The 20957-nt window shown below is 41.2% G+C and overlaps 2 protein-coding genes across 2 annotated transcripts in view; one reads left to right on the top strand and one right to left on the bottom strand.

The window, feature by feature from the left end:
- Positions 1-7627, top strand: part of LOC126979884 (mediator of RNA polymerase II transcription subunit 15) — a 29055-nt gene extending 21428 nt beyond the window's left edge. The window contains exon 11 of the mRNA XM_050829455.1: positions 5532-7627. Within this exon, the coding sequence (XP_050685412.1) occupies positions 5532-5646 (115 nt within the window). The 3' untranslated portion in view covers positions 5647-7627. The remainder of the gene's footprint in view (positions 1-5531) is intronic.
- Positions 7628-8460: 833 nt separating this feature from the next.
- LOC126979891 (tripartite motif-containing protein 45) overlaps positions 8461-20957 on the bottom strand; it is a 36278-nt gene continuing 23781 nt past the window's right edge. Inside the window, exons 4-11 of the mRNA XM_050829469.1 lie at positions 20260-20433; positions 18988-19164; positions 18454-18651; positions 17785-17995; positions 17119-17210; positions 10626-10778; positions 9863-9998; positions 8461-9412 (exon numbers count right to left, since the gene is read on the bottom strand). Coding sequence (XP_050685426.1) covers positions 9294-9412; positions 9863-9998; positions 10626-10778; positions 17119-17210; positions 17785-17995; positions 18454-18651; positions 18988-19164; positions 20260-20433 — 1260 coding nt within the window. The 3' untranslated portion in view covers positions 8461-9293. The remainder of the gene's footprint in view (positions 9413-9862; positions 9999-10625; positions 10779-17118; positions 17211-17784; positions 17996-18453; positions 18652-18987; positions 19165-20259; positions 20434-20957) is intronic.

Genomic DNA, 20957 nt, shown 5'->3' with positions numbered 1-20957 from the left:
TGCGCCCGGTCAGTGTTACATATTATGTATCAGACGACAGTGACCGTGTCGGTGCCGCGCGACTACCCCGCCAGCGGCCCCGCCCACAACGAGCGGCCACCGCGCCCGCCTTCCTCGCGCGCCTCGAGCGGGCCATGGACGCACGCTGCGCCCGGTCAGTGTTACATTTTTTTTTTATGGAATAGGAGGACAAACGAGCGTACGGGTCACCTGTTGTTAAGTGATCACCGCCGCCCACAATCTCTTGCAACACCAGAGGAATCACAGGACCGTTGCCGGCCTTTAAGGAAAGTGTACGCGCATTTTTTGAAAGTACCCATGTCGTATCGTCCTCATACCTTATAAGGAAGCTCATTCCACAGCTTTGTAGTACGTGGAAGAAAGCTCCTTGAAAACCGCACTGTGGAGGAGCGCCACACATCCAGATGGTGAGGATAATATCCTAACTTGTGGCGTGTCGTCGAAGGTGGAATGCGGCGGCAGGAATCAGGTTAAACAGCTCTTCGGAACACTCCCCGTGATAAATGCGGTAATGATACTGGGGTGCGCCAGACCAGAGATGAAAGCAATACTCCATGTGTGGCCGGACCTGCGCTTTGTAGAGCGCTAATATGTGGGGCCGGTTTGAAGTATTGCCGTGCTCTATTAATGACGCCCAGTTTCTTCGAAGCCAATTTGGCTTTGCCCTCCAAATGACGAAATTGGCAATCGCTCAAGATTTCGAGACCCAGTATTCCGATACTAGGCGCGGCTTTAAGGAAAGTGTTGTCGAAGAGCGGTGATACGACAAATGGGATTTTTTTAGTGGTAAACGCGCAAACTTGAGTCTTCTGGGGGTTAAATTGGACAAGGTTCAATTTACTCCATTCCGCGACCTTATCAAGAGAGGACTCGATAGAAGACACAAGTTTCTCCCGGCACTGGTCTACGATTTCCCGAGAGAGACCTGCATGGCCCATGTATACGGAATCACCAGTGCTGTCGTCTGCATAGCAATGAATGTTGGAGGTGTCCAGCATATCATTGATATGCAGAAGAAACAGCGTGGGAGATAGCACACAGCCTTGGGGCACTCCAGCATTCACGGGCTTCGGGTTCGAGCAATATCCGTCGACAACGACCTGTATGCTGCGCCCAGTGAGGAAGCTGGAGGTTTACTTGCACAAGCTCTCGGGAAGCCCAAATGGTGGGAGTTTTGAGAGCGCCTTGTGCCATACACGATCAAAGGCCTTCGCTATATCCAGGCTAACTGCCAGGCCTTCCCCCTTGCTTTCGATAGCCGCCGCCCATCTATGTGTTAGGTATACCAGAAGATCTCCTGCCGACCGACCATGGCGAAAGCCGTTCTGTCGGTCCGGTCGTTGATCAACTGGTGACCCTCTAGGTATACTAAAAGCTGTCGGCTAGTTATGCTCTCCATAGATTCATGATTTTGGAGAGCAGGGAGGTAATGGCAATAGACCTGTAGTTTGCCGGATCCAAACTGTCTCCTTTTTTTTGGATCGGATGGACAAGGGCTGACTTCCATGAGTCAGGGACTACGCTTGTGGAATAAGAGTGCCGGAATAAATGCGTTAGCACCGGCGGCAACTCAGGAGCACATGTTCTAAGCACGATTGGAGAAATGCCATCCGGCCCGCTCGACTTCCTGACGTCCAACGAAAACAGAGCTCGCCTAACAGTTTTCTGTCTGAACTGTACTTCAGGCATAGAGCTCTGACACCGCGGGATGGTCGGCGGTGTTTTTCCGTTGTCGTCAAGAGTCGAGTTGGAGGCGAAAAGAGTGCACAAGAGATCGGCTTTCCCTTTTGCCGTATGGGCCAGGGTGTCATTCCTCATGTGCAACGGCGGCATGGACGGCTGGCTGAAGTTACCAAGAGCAGCTTTCGACAACGACCAGAACTTGCGTGTTCCGGTCGGGTAACTGGAAAGCTGCTCGCCGATTTTGACGACCTGCTTAGACTTCGCACGGGCGAAGCTTACTGTTTTAGAATCTTTAATAGAGGATTTAAAGCATGGGTGTAGATAATTAATATTAACACGTGTCCAACACTTACCCAATCGGGGTAAAGAGTTTTTTTTTATATTATGTTAAGACGACAACTAATCAAAATATATATAAAATAAAATCTAGTTTTTACGTCAGTTTTACCAACAGTGTAAAAATGATGCATACTTTTAGTTTTTTTCTAAATTTTTGCTCCTTTGATCATTCAATCGGTTGCCATTTCTTTAAAATTAGGTATTTTTGTGTATTTTTTTGGCATCGTACTCCTAAAGACTTTGCTTTAGGAGGCCTTTGTATAACCGTCTTTGTTGTTTTTTTACCTGAAGATCCCTTTGAATTTGGAATAAACTTGTAGTAACTGGTTACACATCGTCGCATGTATTTTTTACGAATGCAAATTAACAGATGATTAGATACTATTTAGATTAAAATTGCATTCTTAATGGAATAAAATCATGTCTTGGTGTGTTATAGCTTGAATCACGAAAATTATGACATTACTTGAGAAATTGAAATCCCGACCTAGCTTAGTTCTTTTGCTCCTGGAGCTAATATTATTTGCTAAGGTACCCACTATCATACCTTTTTAGAATCTTCACATACTAGCCATGTTTTTAAGATAATGGGCAGCTATAGCACCATATTTTTTTTTTCACAATCAAGGGTCAAATCTACAAGTAATTACAAAAAAACGGAAATAAATTACTTAAAATGTTAGTTTTAATAATATTTTACGATAACAACGGCTATAAATGTAATTAAATTTAATAAAACAAGTCTTTAGGAGTACGATGCCAAAAAAAATACACAAAAATACCTAATTTTAAAGAAATGGCAACCGATTGAATGATCAAAGGAGCAAAAATTTTGAAAAAAATTTAAAAGTATGCATCATTTTTACACTGTTGGTAAAACTGACGTAAAAACTAGATTTTATTGTAGCCTGACATCGGGGTTACCTCCACTTATGGGATTATCCATTATTTACGACAGACCCTGTAATGTATAGTACCGCAAACGTGATAAGTACATGCACATACAATAGCGTGTTGCTGTTACCGAGCGCAGCTGTGGTATGGCGATAGCCGGGCGACGGGTGACGCGAGCGAGGCAATTTTTGTGAATAGCAAAAACTCGCTGTTGTAAGCTACGCTCGCGCACAAAAGTACTAACGAAAGAAATGAGTACTTTTTATGTTAAGTATTAGGTTTTTTTTATTTGATTGTTTTATGTAAAATAACATATGTAATGTAGTTTCAACGTTACAATACCCCCCTCGTTACGAAAGGATTTTATTATTAAAAAAAAATTAAAATCCTCTTAAGAAAAAAGTATTAAATTATTTATTTTAAATCTTTGATATGCCAGGTGCCTAAATTCTTTCTTGACATATCTGCTAAAACAAAAGGGAGATTTTTTTCTCGTTTCATAACGATATACCCTACGTTAAATTCAGACGGTTTTCTACGAAGATTATAATGATACGAGTTTCTGAGGTGTGGTGCATGCCAGAGTTTTGCCTGAACGATTCAAAATAAGTTGGAAAGGCAACCCAAATTGTCAGCATACAAATCTCTGGGTAAAAATAAAATGCCGTCTCCCAGGTCGTTATCAACGTAGTGTGTACCACAAGTGACTAACTCTCTTCCGAATACTAAAAAGGAAGGGTAAAACCAGTTGCTTCTTTCACCGAATTGTCAATAGCGCACTGTACCTTGGGAATAAAAGTGTCCCAAGTGCGATGGTCATCCTCCACAAACGTGGAAATACAAGTTATAATTGTCCGGTTGTAACGTTCGACACTATTCACTTGAGGTGTGTATTTAGGAGTATAAAATATATTGGGAATGTTATATTGCTTAAAAAGGGATTCGGTGATTTTACTAATAAACTGACTGCCATTTCCAAGAAGATGGTTTGAGGGACTCCGTGATCTGAAATAACTTAGTCTTCTAGAATCTTAGTGACAGCAGTAGAAGTTGCAGCTCTTAAAGGTAAGATTAAACAAAATTTTGAAAAACAACACATGTCTACTAAAATATAACTATGTTGTTTTGTACTGACAGGCAGAGGGCCCATTAGTTCAATATAAATCATTTGAAATGGTCGGCTACATTGCTTAGGGCGACCCATTTCTCCTAATGTTAAATGGTTCTGAGCTTTGTACGAGAGGCACGAACAGACGAATTTCACTACATCCTGATGCATGCCTGGTAAGAAATAGCGTAACGCAAGTCGACGATATGTTTTGAAGACACCAAGATGTCCAGTCTTAGGGTCAGAGTGGTTTTCGTTGATTACCTGTTCTCTCAACTCACTCGGAACTACCTCTTTCCATGAAAATTCTGAAGTTAAATTATTATTTTCATCTTTAGAAAGCCGAAATAAACTATTATTTTTAATGAAAAAATTAGGGAAATTTTGAGGTTCATTAATGCAATTATTATAAATATTTTGGTACCAAGATTTGGTTTTGACTTGGTTGTGGAATAGGATCCTGAAGTATTTATAGCATTGACAGGAACAGCTCTTGAAAGGGCATCTGGCATGACATTGTCGACGCCGCGACGATGCTTTAGTTCAAAGTTAAACGCGGATAGTCGAACACCCCAGCGAGCTATTCTACCCGTAGGGTTATTTAGAGACAGGAACCATTTTAAGGCGCTGTGGTCTATATAGAAACGGTCTACCGTTCTCTAAATAACATCCATCCAGTGTTCAAGAGCAGCCGTAGGAGTACACATTACTGCTTCACGACAGAAAAAGGCGCCGTTGTGGTACCCATAAAAACGTGTTTACATAAAATATATAATGTGCAAATTTAATTGGTAAACAAAATTTATAAACGATGTTGGACTCTGCGACCTCTCAGGTTCCGTCCGAGCGCTCTTTCCAACTGAGCCACCCGTTCGATTACGCGTGGGTCGTAAATCTTGATCAACTGTCAGGTTGTGTCTCCTTGTATAATTAATCCCAGAAGTGAGGGTTATCACTTTAAAAAATAATAAATTGTGTATAATGTGTCCTAAAATTCAACGATATGCTTGCTCCAGGCTAAGGACAAGTTGATGTATCCAGGGTAAAATAATAAAAATATCTGGTTTATTTTCTGTAAATGTCTAGTACTAGAATTTTGTAAATCATTGTTGTTTTTAGCAGTCTAAAAAGCATAACTGTACATTATTAAGCGACTTACGAGATCTAATTAGAAATAAGGGGATCCGTAGGAGTACCAAAGTCACCGACATAACTCAGATGGTTGCGATACTGAAGTGGCAATTAGCAGGGCACATAGCTCGACGGACAGATGGCCGTTGGGGCAGTAAAGTTCTCGACTACGTACCGGAAGACCTTTTTTTTCCGGCTGAAATGAGACTAGCGAGACTTCTTAATATTCTGTCGGTAATAAAATAATAATCTCCATTGTTAATGATATGATAGATCAGAATATGTACATACCAGGTTTTTTTTTACTAGCTCATTGCCACGGCTTGGTACATTACATCGTATTACTTTATTGCAGATTACCGAAGAGGTGTTCGGTGGGGGAGCTACTGAACGCGTGGGAGATGAGCGTGAGGCAGGCCTGCGCCCCCGAGCCGCAGCCCTACCGACAGGTGCCCGCGCTGGGCCTGTAACCTGCTATACAAGCCTTACCGCGATTAAGATCTGCGGGCCTACCATGAACTGTTATTGCGATTCATTTGACGACCTAAAATTAACTGCTTTGCTATTTCATACCACGGCGTCATTAGTGTGAGCGAATTTAGGTTGACGTCAAATCAAGTCGGAAATTGAATCGGAACTGTTTCACTTTGTTCATTCATTCGTACCTAATATTTCAACCCAAACTGGATAGCTTAAGTATCAAAGTGAGCTATTCAAAAAAAGTTGCTACTTTCTTAGCGAAAAGTGAATCGTTTTGTTAATAACTTTAAAAAAATATTGAAAACATACATAAAAGGATATGAATGGCGTCATCTCTTTCTCACGCCGCGGACCACAGACAAATTTATTACGTTCAATCTTCCATAAGCGATTCAAACGCCATTCAGTTATTGGCACTTCATGGTACGAATCTTAGCAATTCAGTTTAGGCACCTAAACTGAACTACATCAGAATTGAATCGCTAATTAAGAGTTGATGGTGGGCCTTCTGGTCAACAAGTTAATAACACGATACCCGGTTTGAGAACAAAGGGAAATACACACAACTGGACCCCACTAAAGCGGAAACAAAAACACATCACTTCTCATCTTTCTCCGCTTTAGTGGTTTCTGGAATTTATTTTTCAAAAGTGTCTGTTTATTGTATTGTCTCTGTCCGCCTATGTATAATGTAACAGACACAACCGAATAGATAGTGACGCAGAGTCATCATTAGAGGGTAACATTATTTCATTAGATTCTTTGTTTGCATGGTGAAATAATAAACAAATAAATTTATTTTTGTTGTGATAATTACTGTGATACGGTGATGTGTTTCCCAATTCTGAGCACTGATTTGTGGTTTATTGTTAATGTTGGTTTAATATATTTTCATTTTATATAAGTATTTTCTATAGCTGATTCTTGGATCGGCTATATTTCACCGGGACACCACGGTGGCTCAACCATTCAGACTACACTCATGACAATGACGCGTCCGATCTGGTCGCGCCACCAATCAAACGCCAGAATAGTTACTCTTTATAGAGCTGTATACATTTTGTTGGTTGCGGCGACTGGTTGCGCCCACTGACCTCTATAAATACTACTGGACAGGCTGTTCCATATGTTTGACAGCAATTTTTTTGTGTCTATTTAAAGCTCCACTCGCGAGCATCCAGAGAACTAATTTTGACGTGTAATACAAATGGCTGCGAGACAAGCGTATAGTACTCTGTAATATTATTTGCATTTGGATTAATTTCGGTCGTTTTCCGTGTTATTTATACTTCAGGAATGAACGTAATAAAGTACACATTTCTTTTTTTAAATTGTTTTCCTATCGATGTTTGTTTAGATGAGGTTGTCATCAATAGTTTTACTTCCGCAGACTCTCGCTATGATCTACAGCGCCAAAATGGCGAATATCAAACAGGCACAAAAGCACATTGACAGCCGACAGTCCAGTGGTATATATTATCTACAGGATCTACTTTACTGTCTCAGTGAAATATAGCCCTTAGTGTTGGAACAATAAGTACTTTGTTTACATATAAATAAATAGTTCAGGCTTAATTATTTTATCTTCATGACTCCATGACTCTTGAAAAAAGCGTTCCAAGAAAATTTTATATTAATCGAATAGTTTTACTATGAAATTTCACGTCAGATAAAGGTAATTTCAAAATTAATTTATGTTAGGTATTTTTACTCGGTTGGTTTATACTCCATGTCAACCAATATTACTTAACAAGTTTCGCCGTGAATTATATTTTAGATATGAATCAATTAATATTTTGTGAAATTATGGAATGTGTGAAGGCTGTTTTCTCATCGTGAAATTACCTTGGTCCATAACGTACGCGGCTCTCAAAGTCTTATTAATATTATAACAAGTATTTTAATCAATTTTGTATGTTGCAAACTACAATTAAGTTATATTTTTGTAAATAAATTTATATTTGACTTCAGTATCGTTGTTTTATTTTCTCTTTAAGTTTATCTTCGAATTCTATAGTGATTTAAGCGAAGTGAAGCGTTGCTCTTTACGACTTGTCAACCGATTAGTTACAGTAGATTCGCTTTTCTTTTCAATCTTGCTGTATTTTTGATAAAGGAGATATTCTCTCTGATACGGTCAACAAACAATTGAATGCTTTAGACGTAGCGCCGGTTTACCGGTAGGTGACGCCTTTTATTCTTCCATTATGTTAATTTAGTACCCACAGAGGTCCCGGGTTCGAATCCCAGTAGGTGCAAATATTTATATGATGGATATGGATGTTTGTTTCCGAGTCATGGATGTTTATATGTATTTATGTATGTTTAAGTAAGTATATCGTATAACACCCATAGTACAGGCTACGAGGGCTGGCTGCACTAAAATTATCGGGAATGGAATATTTCCACTGTTCCTGTCCAATTAAAATCTTTTTAATAGAAAACTCTTTGCTTTTAAAAATCGAATACCATAAAAAAAAATTGTATGAATAAATAAGGAATAAATTGCGTGGTCAGTGATTTTCATCACCTGAAGAAGCTGTGGACGCCTACAAAACGGCTTGCTTCAATGATTGGTTCCATCGTATGGAAAAATGTGCCAAATTTCGCGGAGAATGCTTCGAAAAGCAATAAATACATTTTTAAATAGTAATGTTGTGTCACTTCCCTGATTCCCGAAATTTTCAGTGCCGCCCTCGTATGCCTAGTTTGGGCCAAGACAATGTAAAAGTCAATATTATAAGTAAATAAAAGAAACCTATTTAACATACATTAGAATAAAATAAAGAAAAGATCGTTTAATAGCAACATTTTAATCACAGAAATGCACACAAAACTGTGGCAATAAAAAATTACATTCAACAATATAATATTATTTCACTACTTCTATAAAAAAAAGTCTAAAAGAACATTATAACTAACCTATAATATATTATTTTTTAAAGCGATACATTTAACATATTATGTACCTACCTACATATTTTAATAAAAGAAAAATTTTTAGCTGTTTAAAAAAACATGAAGTATGTTGCAAGTAAAATGTTTAAACGTAATATTTTTCTTCTTAAAGAAAACGTGTTAATTTAATTTATAAAAAACCTTTTGAGATTAGGTGATGCAACTGAACGTAACAACAACTTAACTATAATATTTTATTTTAATTTACGGATAAGTATATGTTTCCCCTATACCAATACCATAACATATTTTGTGACCATAAATAAAAAAATAATATCAAAATTCTAGTAATGTGGAAAAGGCCTTCAAACAAAATTTCGGTAGACAATACATACCTAATCATTTAATATCTTTACGGGGAAATGAGTACAAATTATCACTTAGGTACGATCTATCAAAGACTTTGTACCTACTCCTATTGAAAAATATGCCCCACACTACGGCAAGGGAACAAATATAATATGTAAGTACTAACTCCCAAAATAATTATGAGTGCCTGTAATTTTAATGTGAATTAAGTAAATGCATGATCTTTTTGCAAGTTTCTTTGTATTACCTACATCACAGCATAATGTTTGCTCTCGTGTTTTGACCTGACTTAAGTTTTCTAGGTAACTAAACTTATTTTTATCATTTACATATTAAGATCCTCGTGTACCAATGGTGTATATAATGTAAGTTATAAGGAGAACTGGTACAGCTGCTGCGAAGGCCTGGTACAGGGCGACTTCCGCCTGGTGTTGCCGCAACACGACCAGTGCCTGGTTCCGGGCCAGCCGTCGTGGCCGTGACCACAACCTATAATTAAAATAAGAGTTTAAAAAATTCATATACTTATTTTTTTTTTCAAAATAGGATGTGACATCACTTATTGAAAGTCAAAAACTACCACCCCTTCAAAAAATAATGCCTCAGACCTGAGAAGAATGGGATCAACAAACTCAGCGTGCTTTTTTTTGTCATCCAAAAATTTGTTTGCAAAGAAATATTGTATAATTAAACTTATTATTTTACCTGTGGTCGGTCGCTCCATTCCCAATCTGTGGCATCATTAAGAAATTCATTTATGCTATAGTAACCTTTACCACACAAACGTTTTTTAACAATTCTTTTGAATATCGTAATACTTTTGTTTGAACATTTACAACATGCGAACCCCATATCATGGGGGATATCCCGTACATAATTAGTAAGAATTGCCTTTGTAGATGAAGAAAAGGTGGAAATGCGTAAGTATCTATCAGTTACCTTTGTAGCCTCCCCCCATGGAGGATCCGCACCCGCATGTGACGTCACGCCGCCCCCCCGACGAGCAGAACGCGCAGCAGTGGTATGTTCCGCTGTGAGCTTTAACGACGCGTGCGGCGCATGGAAATGGACTGTTCTGCAATGAGAGCGCAACGTCAGGAAGGTACATGTGAATTGTGCTGACCATACCAGTTGTCTTTACTTACATAGATAGTTTTATAATAATATAATTTTAATATAACCTTCTATTATACGTTTAGTTTGTCCTTATTTTGCAGATAGTAATCCATTCTTTATTTTTTATTTGCTTCTGTACCATGCTCCTTCAAACCGTTATTTTTGTTAGAAATGGGCGTGGTGGCAGTATTGCCACGGGTGAACACTTACTGTTATTAAAGCGAAGCTATCCGTGCTACGCGTCAGTTTTTAGCGTTACACGAGAGCGTCAGATTTAGCGCCGTTACACGATATAGTAAGTAGTAGTATAAAGAGTAACAGCTGTCGCGCGGTCCCACATACTGATGTGGTACATACACGCACACTGATACGTTGCCTTCTGTGTCACTTTCTCTCATGTCAGTATTCATGGCCAGCGTTGATTTCTATCTCTTTCTCTACTCTATGTATCCACGCCATTCACTTTTGAATGTGTGTGAAGAGGTGTGTTGGTATGCGTTTCTCAAATACCGAAACGAAAACAGTTTTCGGTATTGAATTACGGTTTTGGTAACTATTTATTTAAAAAAAACTTTTGTTCTGGTACCTTGATGGGCGTGTTGTTGAGCGTGACAGCCAGCAGGTAAGCGCCGGGAGCGGGCGCGATAAATGTGAGCGAATACGAGCCGTCTGCTCGGTCCAACACGCGCGCTATGGCCGGCCGCGCGCTCGAGTCTCGCCGTCTGAAGTAGCCGCATACCTGCGTACAAAGTAACTTGTTTTTTTTTTTTATGAAAATAAAGTACGAAACGAGCAGGACGTTCAGCTGATGGTAATTGATACGCCCTACCTATTACGATGCAGTGTCGCTCAGGATTCTTGGAAAGCCCAAACATTCTGAGCGGCACTACAATTGCGCTCGTCACCTTGAGACATAAGATGTTAAGTCTTATTTGCCCAGTAATTTCACTAGCTACGGCGCCCTTCGGACCGAAATGTGTACACTTTACTGCTTCATGGCAGAATTAGGCGCCGATGTGGTATCCATAATCTAGCCGGCATCCTGTGCAAAGTAGAGGCTCCTTTGCACAGGATGCCGGCTGGATTGCCACTGGTAAAAATGTAAAATAATACTAACTAATAATAATGTCCTAACTTATATTAAAATGCGAAATCGTATGTTAGTTATGCTTTCACGCCTAACTATACTGATCATAATTTTGAACTCACGTCAAGAATATAGAAAAGTAAAATGGACCCTTAATCAATCCTTAAGACTTCCCGCGAGAGCGCTATACGAATATTTGGTCAATCTTATACAGGGTGTCCCAAAACTCAACGATAACCTGGGACCGGGCGAGAGGCCAAGGTATACCAGTTATGAAAAAAATAAGAAAAAAAATCTATGTCACTTAGTCAAGCGATGATAGACATTTTTCGAAAATGTTAAAAATTTGACACCCTTTTTTTAGGTACTGTGATCGCAATTTTCACAATTTTACAGTAATTTTTTTAATAATGTTATCTCAAATAACAGTGCTATTAATGGAACCCACAAATGAAAGTAATAATCATTGTTAACTAAGTAAAATAAATTAAATTTTGACGAGTTATGGTTTATAAAATTTATGTCAGTCAACTTTGACACTCTACGTTGGAAAAAAAATGTACTACACTACCTATGGCAAGTTTTTTTAAAAGTTGGCCCATTTAGTCTAGATTTCAAAATAGTACAACACTTGCCACTTTTCTTGCCAATAAACCTGCTATTTCGTATGATATGCGTAGGGATCCCTCAGTAAAAAAAAATACCTGATATTCTTTTGTTTGAAAAGTTCGAAGTCTCCATTGTTTGTAATGAACAAAAATGATAAAAAGAAATGGATAGTAGTTATGGTATTTGTCAAAACGAGACGTCACTATCCGTCTCACTCACAACGACTCATCAGTCGTTCATAATAAAATTTAAACAATAACATTTAGTACGCATCGTTTCTTCGTTTACTGCGCTTCTCTCGTAATCGTGTTACTTTCGTACTATCGACTTTGGCTTGTGTTACCCTGGACTTGATACTCTATCCGTACTTGACGACTCTGGCTTTGTTTTTTGGACTTTGTGCTGTGCAAACTGTGTGTGAACAACATGCCGCATTTGTACACACCGCAAGAGTATGCAAATATGCATCTTATCTACGGTGAATGCCATTGTAATGCCTCTGCGGCAGCTCGACTGTATCGGGAGAGGTACCCGAATGTGGAGCGGCACCCAGATTATCGTGTCTTCCTAAATGTGCACGCATCATACTCGGAAGGACGATTACCCAGTGCTCGTACATCTGGTGGGAGACGTCAAGGAAACTACGACGCTGAAGTTGAAAATGACCCCAGTACCTCAGTACGTTCGATTGAAATTGCAACGGGTGTGGCGAAGAGTACCGCACATCGAATTTTAAAACGATACGATTTTCATCCTTACCATGTACAACGTGTGCAGAGCTTGTTACCACGTGATCACGCACCCAGAGTTGGTTTCTGCAGAACCATGTTAGCGAAAATTCGTGAAGATCCGGACTTTCTAAATAAAGTTTTGTGGACTGACGAATCGACATTTAAAAGAGATGGTTATTTAAACTTACATAACCTTCATAGTTGGCATACGGAAAACCCGCATTTGATGCGTGAGGATCGATTCCAATACCAATTTAAAGTCAACATGTGGACAGGAATATTAAATGGTCAAATAATTGGACCATTTGAATTCACTGAAAATTTAGATGGCGCCACCTACTTGCATTTTCTTCAAAATGATTTGCCGACATTGCTAGAAGATGTACCACTCAACATCTACAGAGAAATGTGGTATCAACAAGATGGTTGCCCAGCACATTATGCCCGGCCTGTAAGAGAATATTTAAACGAATTATATCCCGGTAAATGGATCGGACGCCTTGGACCAATTTCATGGCCCCCTCGGTCCCCAGACCTGAATCCAGTAGATTTTTTTTACTGGGGATGCATAAAAGAAAAGGTCTACTCAAAACCAATTCAAAATATAACAGAATTGCGCCAAAAATTGATGCAGCATCAGAAGAAATCAATGCGAGGAGATTTGCAAGACTGGTGAACAGGTCATTTCTGAGGCGATGCAGAGCTTGTATTCGTGCTGGAGGGAAACAATTTGAGCATCTGCTTTAATTTTAGGATAATAAAGTGTTACGATAATTTACCGTTTTATTTTGATTAAATTTTCCATGAGTTCCTTTTTTTTTTTATGGAATAGGAGGACAAACGAGCGTACGGGTCACCTGGTGTTAAGTGATCACCGCCGCCCACACTCTCCTGCAATACCAGAGGAATCACAAGAGCGTTGCCGGCCTTTAAGGAAGGTGTACGCGCTTTTCTTGAAGGTACCCATGTCGTATCGTCCCGAAAACACCGAACAAGGAAGCTCATTCCACAGCTTCGTGGTACGAGGAAGAAAGCTCCTTGAAAACCGCACTGTGGAGGACCGCCACACATCCAGATGGTGGGGATGATATCGTAACTTGTGGCGTGTCGTGCGAAGGTGAAATTCGGCGGCAGGAATCAGGTTGAACAGCTCTTCGGAACACTCCCCGTGATAAATGCGGTAGAAGACACACAATGAAGCGACGTCTCTACGCAACGCCAAGTGATCCAGCCGTTCACAGAGTACTGGGTCCCCGACAATTCGAGCTGCTCTGCGTTGCACGCGGTCAAATGGATCGAACTGATACTGGGGTGCGCCAGACCAGAGATGACAGCAATACTCCATGTGAGGCCGGACCTGCGCTTTGTAGAGCGCTAGAATGTGGGCCGGCTTGAAGTATTGCCGTGCTCTATTTATGACGCCCAGTTTCTTTGAAGCCAGTTTGGCTTTGCCCTCCAGATGGCCACGGAATTGGCAATTGCTCGAGATTTCGAGACCCAGTATTCCGATACTAGGCGAGGCTTTAAGGGAAGTGTTCTCGAAGAGCGGTGATACGGCAAATGGGGTTTTTTTAGTGGTAAACGCGCAAACTTGAGTCTTCTGGGGGTTAAATTGGACAAGGTTCAACTTACCCCATTCCGCGACCTTCTCGAGAGAGGACTCGATAGAAGACACAAGTTTCACCCGGCACTGGTCGACGTTTTCCCGAGAGAGACCTGCATGGCCCGTGTATACGGCATCACCAGTGCTGTCGTCTGCATAGCAATGCATGTTGGCGGTGTCCAACATATCATTGATATGCAGAAGAAACAGCGTGGGAGATAGCACACAGCCTTGGGGCACTCCAACGTTCACGGGCTTGGGATTCGAGCAATAACCGTCGATAACGACCTGTATGCTGCGCCCAGTGAGGAAGCTGGAGGTCCACTTGCATAAGCTCTCGGGAAGCCCAAATGATGGAAGTTTTGCGAGGAGCGCCTTGTGCCATACACGATCAAAGGCCTTCGCTATATCCAGACCAACTGCCAGGCCTTCCCCCTTGCTTTCAATAGCCGCCGCCCATCTGTGTGTTAGGTATACCAGAAGATCGCCAGTCGACCGACCATGGCGAAAGCCGTACTGCCGGTCGTTGATCAACTGGTGACCCTCAAGGTATACCAAGAGCTGGCGGTTAATTATGCTCTCCATAATTTTGGAGAGTAGGGAGGTAATAGCAATAGGCCTGTAGTTTGCCGGATCCGAACTGTCTCCTTTTTTTGGGATCGGATGGACAAGGGCTGACTTCCATGAATCAGGGACTACGCCTTTTGAATAAGAGTGCCGGAATAAACGCATTAGCACCGGCGTCAACTCAGGGGCACACGTTCTAAGCACGATTGGAGAAATGCCATCCGGCCCGCTCGACTTCCTGACGTCCAACGAAAACAGAGCTCGCCTAACAGTTTTCTGTCGGAACTGTACTTCAGGCATGGAGCTCTGACACCGCGGGATGGTCGGCGGTGTTTTTCCGTTGTCGTCAAGAGTCGAGTTGGAGGAAAAAAGAGTGCACAGGAGATCGGCTTTCTCTTTTGCCGTATGGGCCAGGGTGTCATTCCTCATGTGCAACGGCGGCATGGACGGCTGGTTGAAGTTACCGAGAGCAGCTTTCGACAACGACCAGAACTTACGTGTTCCGGTCGGGTAACTGGAAAGCTGCTCGCCAATTTTGACGACGTGCTTCGATTTCGCACGGGCGATTTGCCGCTTAAAAAATCTGGAGGCACGGTTATATTTCCCCTTCAGAACTTTGCAGTTCGGATCCTTTGAGCCCAGCGCCGCAACCCAAGTTCGATACGCCTGTTTTTTGCAGTCAGATGCTGCTTTAACTGACGCATCGAACCAGGGCTGTGATCTGCCACCGATCGGTACTACAGAGCTTGGTATAAAAATATCCATGCCCTGCAGTATCACATCGGCTACTGCAACGGCGCAGGCACTAGGATCATCTGAAAGGAAACAAACCCCGCCCCAAGGGTAGGATGCAAAAAAGGAACGCATCCTATCCCAATCTGCTGACTTGTAGTGCCAAACGCGGCGGGTCGCTGGTGGTCTGCGACGTTGGCGTCGGATAGGCACTACACTCCTGACCAGGCAATGGTCGGACGTTCCGAGAGGGGCGTCGACAGAGACCTGGTAACCATCGGGATGTGTAGTCAGCAGAAGATCTAATAAGGACGGCATGTGGCTATCCACATCCGGGAGCCGCGTCGGCGACTCAACCAATTGGGACAGACCATACGCCAATGCAAAATTATGCACAGATCGCCCTGCGTAGTCTGTGGTACGTGATCCAAGCCATTCGGCATTGTGCCCGTTGAAATCACCCAAGACTACGATTTCAGTGGAGGGGATCTGAGCAAGCACGTCATCAAATGCCGCTTGAACGCAGCCCATGAGGTGATCCGTTTCTGCGTTACCACTATGGGACCTGTAGACACACGCATAGATGCGGACGCGGTCCTCTAAATCTACGCGGAGCCAGAGAGTAGACAGGCCCCTACCCTCAAAATTGCCGAGACGGCGACAGCAGATATCCTCCCTAACGTACACACATACCCCGGCATGAGGCATGAAATTATGCTCAATTTTGTACCCGGGGTACGTTAAATATGACGTATCGCTAGGTCGAGATATCTGCGTCTCCGTAAGGAAACACAAGGCCGGCTGCGCCGTCTCAAGGTGGTGGTGGACGGCGTTTAAGTTGGAGTGAATTCCCCGGATGTTACAAAAGTCCACATTAAGCGTGGAGCGGGGTGCCGTGGTGTTGCTGCCCTGTTTGTCCTGTGACATACGCGGTACTGTGCTCTCCCCAGAATACGAGGGGCAGCCCGAGCGCGAATGCTCGGGGAGGGATTCTCCGGCTCTACAAGAGCCGGTACCCTCCTCCTGGGGTAACTTTCGCAAAAATACGAAAAAGCAGTTTTATTGGCAAGAAAAGTGGCAAGTGTTGTACTATTTTGAAATCTAGACTAAATGGGCCATCTTTTAAAAAAACTTGCCATAGGTAGTGTAGTACATTTTTTTCCCAACGTAGAGTGTCAAAGTTGACTGACATAAATTTTATAAACCATAACTCGTCAAAATTTAATTTATTTTACTTAGTTAACAATGATTATTACTTTCATTTGTGGGTTCCATTAATAGCACTGTTATTTGAGATAACATTATTAAAAAAATCACTGTAAAATTGTGAAAATTGCGATCACAGTACCTAAAAAAGCGACAAAGGGTGTCAAATTTTTAACATTTTCGAAAAATGTCTGTCATCGCTTGACTAAGTGATATAGATTTTTTTTCTTATTTTTTTCATAACTGGTATACCTTGGCCTTTCGCCCGGTACCAGGTTATCGTTGAGTTTTGGGACACCCTGTATACACCCTGCGAGTGACAGAAAAAGAGTATCTGTAGTGGGGCGAGTGAAAGAGAAAGAGTATGTGTTGTGAATCGAGAGAAAGATAAAGTTGACATTTATCTGGTCCGTCATTATTTGTATGTGAATTGTGGATAAGCAGATAAGGGAATTTGCTCTAATAGTACGCTTGAGTAGCCACAGTCATAGGGACTAAGGTAATTTAGGTAGACCTTTATGGAGTTATAAAAGTTGGTAACTACCTGTTCACCACCACACCAGATCCTTTCACCGTTGCTGTCTCGCAGCTCCATTATAGCTTCATGTGGACAGTCGACTTGCAGATCCTGGAAACCTATAAGCAAGTGCAACATATTATTTTTCCTGTATCGTTGGAGCTATTAGTTCAGGATTAATAGCTACATACTGTTGCCGATGCTACTACGAGTACATTGCACTTTCAACATGGTTTTTTTATAGATACCATGTTACCAAATTTCATGTAGGTACCATATACCTACATGAAATTTGTTAACGAAATAAATATTCCAATTTTATAAAAACAAAAAAGTGTCGTTATTTTTATGTAAAACATCTTTTATTGCTTCTTGGACGATACATGACCATTACGGTGTACAGCCAACTACTGTATTAACCAAATGATTCAAATCATAAATAATCGAATAATCTTTTTTATCTATATTATATATTTCTATACTTTAATATAATTAAATCGTAGAATTTTCGAAAATGTTTATTAATTATTTTTGTTATCTAAAATAACTAGTACAAATAAGTACCTACTTTATTCGTATTAAAGGTCTATATATTATATGTAAACAGTAAGTTCTACAAATAAATATCATTGTGTATTTCGTATATTTGCAAAATAATACCACGGAGGCAACAAATAAATGTAATATTCGCACCTTCTGTATTCAGAACACATTTGTCAGGGTCTGCTGCCTGTGTGAGCACCCTGCCCACAAGATGGGAGTCCGGGAGCGCGGCGTCGGGGGCGAAGCGTAGCTCGCAGCGCGGGGGCTCTGCTAACCGCTGCAGCTCTTTGAGGCGCTCCAGGCGACGGAGGACTGGTGCGCTCAGCGACAACAGTTCCTCATCCTTGCCTTCTGAAAGAAGCTGTTGGATCGTCGTGTCAATTCTTCTTCACACAGACGAACAAGGCTCGTAAAACAACAGTTGCGGATATGTGGAGTTTTCCACCAAATCATGAAATCCGAGATCGCATCAGTATAACTCCATTTAAGCAACTATTGTTACCATCACAATTCACAACATACATAATGAAACATCACTAATGTATCAGCAATTACTCCGGTGTCACATTAATTTCTAATATCTTTAATATTAGAGAATAGACACCAGTGGTCACTTACTAAGATCCTTTGCACTGTAACGTACCACTGGAACACCCTTTTCTTCCACCAAACAGTTATGTGCAAGCCCTATTTCTGCTTAGGTTTGAAGGGTGCCGTAGAGTAGAGAGTGAACTTACGATACGCTGATAGCCGTAACTATTACCTAAGACGGACAAACAAGGAAACCACGATCATGATTTTTGGAGAAATCTTACATACCTCTTCAGCAAAGTTGACAGCTTCGTGCGCAAAATTGATTCTGTCGTCTAAATCCTTGGTCTTCTCCTCAAGTCGCTGGCGATAGGTGTTCCTGGCGCGAGCTGCTGCAGTACATAGTGCTCGTCCGTGAGCCTCAACAGCGCGTTTGTACTCCTCCGTCCAGCTCCTGATTTCGGCTTCCACGCGGGTTGCTTGACTCTGCCAGGGATTTTATATTACTACATGAGATGAAAACCACTTTCTTAACAAAACTAATTGAGGGATTGCAGAAAAGTCAACTGGAATATATCATGTTTTGATGGTGTTGCTTAGGAAAGGCCATAGAGGAACGTAAATAAGAAGAAATTAAACGAGTTATAGGAACGTAAAAGACGTAGAAGAAAGAAAAGGACGTAGAGTAATGACTACGTTCTACTCTTACTTATTATTACTGCTGTAAAGGACTAGAGGAGGAAAGTAAATCACGTAGATGAAAGGTAAGTATGTAAATACATCATTATGTGGATGAAAAATCTAAATGGTGTGGTCAATTACCTCAACTTCAAAAGCATGTGCGTTGAGTATCCTCGTCGCCCGCTCGACATTGTTCGGTACGTGCTTGGCGCGGTCGCAGGCCTCCCGCAACTGCCGCGAGCGTTCCGTAGCGGCTCGGGTGGCGTTCGCGAGGGCGTGGCCAGAGTGCGATACGACGCAACAATCGCGGCATACTACCTGTATCATAATTGAAGACTAAAGTCGATTAAGAGTGGCAAGATTTAATAAAATGCCGATAACAATATTTAAAGCCCGCTAAAAAACGGTCAGTTTGAATATTTTAATGACCTTGAGTTGAAAAGACCTTGTAAGTAAAACAATGCCCATGTACTTCTTTAAGGAGGAATAACTTTCTAAGGTTAAAGGTCCATAAATGATATCGGTTTAGGAATAGGTACTACAACGGTACAACAGTTTCAATATCAATGTCATACGGGTGAAATAGTCGCTCTTCGTTGTTTGCGGTCAAATGGAAGGAGTTGGTGTGTGACTGAATGATAAAAGTGGGTTGTTGCTTGGTGAAGCGTAGGGAGAGATGCTGTCACAATGAGGAATTTAAAAGATTTAAGTTTGTTTACAATTTTTTAACAAGTGCAAGTGTATGGAAATACCCAAGTGTAAGTATCATTTCTTTCTTTTTAGTCTCTTTGACAACAGTACTCATCTTATCTACTAAGGCGGTTTCAGGTTTATCCTACTGATTCACGAAGAAGTACCTACTAATGACGCACGCCAAAATACTTTTATTGGGGCCAAAATAAGGGACAATGCTGGATTCCGATCAACGCCTCCACAGGTCGGCACGGCTAATGGTTGTTACCACGAAGCTAACCGTTCGACATCGTACCATTTATAAATATTTGTTATATTCTTCAGTTATGACTCCATTTTAAGTTTGGAGGAAAAAATAATTTGTATATCAATTAAAATTAAACAAAAAAAATTAACTAAAGTCTCCGACATAGCCCAAATGTTTGCGAAACTGAAGTGAAGGGCAGTACACATAGCTCGACGGACAGATGACCGGTGGGGCAGTAAATTCCTCGAATGGCGACCACGTAACGAAAGACGTAGCGTTGGTAGGCCCCGTACAAGATGGACCGACGAACTGGTCAAGATCGCCAGAATTAAGTTGGATGAGGGCAGCGCAGGACCAATCGTCATGACGATCTTTGGGGAAGGCCTTTTTCCAGCCGTGGACGTCTTCCGGCTGAAATGAATGAATATATTCCTTCATATATATTTCGTGAAGTCATACGTGAGCATGGATACCTGCTGACACGTGGCGCAGTAGACCGTCAATTCGCACTTGGTGTGAAAGCTGCAGAACCTGGCCGGAGTGTGGAGTGGTTGCAGGGCATGCTTCGATGTGCCCTTCTGTTTGCGGTGACTCTCGCAGCATGAGCTACAGATGCTCAGCAGACATTCCTCGCATCTGCATTGCGCCTGAAATTATTCATTACGGTGCCTAATAAGTACAGATATTAATGAATGAAACAAGGGTACGAAAGCATTCATTGAAATTATAAATTATTTGTTTTACTACACAACGTACTTGAATGTGAAAATTTCATAAATCATTCAAATCAAATCAAATGGTCAAATATCATTAGATCAAAGAAAAACACATTTTACCATTTAGGTATTACCACTTCGGAAAATGTTGAGGTTTAATGTGAAAATGTTTGTGTGTTTTCGTACTAATAAAAATTAAAAGTAATCTTTTCCCAAAATGTATTCTTATTTCATTTATAAAGAGTTTTTGTGGGAGTATGTATTACTTTAATACTTCTGTTAATTTTTTTATGTAATAGGATGTGATCACCGCCGCCCATATTCTCTTGCAACACCAGAGGAATCACAGTAGCCGGCTTTTAGGGAAGGTGTACGCGCTTTTTTTGAAGGTACCCATGTCGTATCGTCCCAGAAACACCGTACAAGGAAGCTCATTCCACAGCTTTGTAGTACGT

This window comes from Leptidea sinapis, chromosome 4, assembly GCF_905404315.1.
Source record: "Leptidea sinapis chromosome 4, ilLepSina1.1, whole genome shotgun sequence".
Classification (NCBI taxonomy): domain Eukaryota; kingdom Metazoa; phylum Arthropoda; class Insecta; order Lepidoptera; family Pieridae; genus Leptidea; species Leptidea sinapis.
The sequence above is the reverse complement of the archived record's forward strand: the minus strand, read 5'-3'. Positions and strand labels throughout refer to the sequence as shown.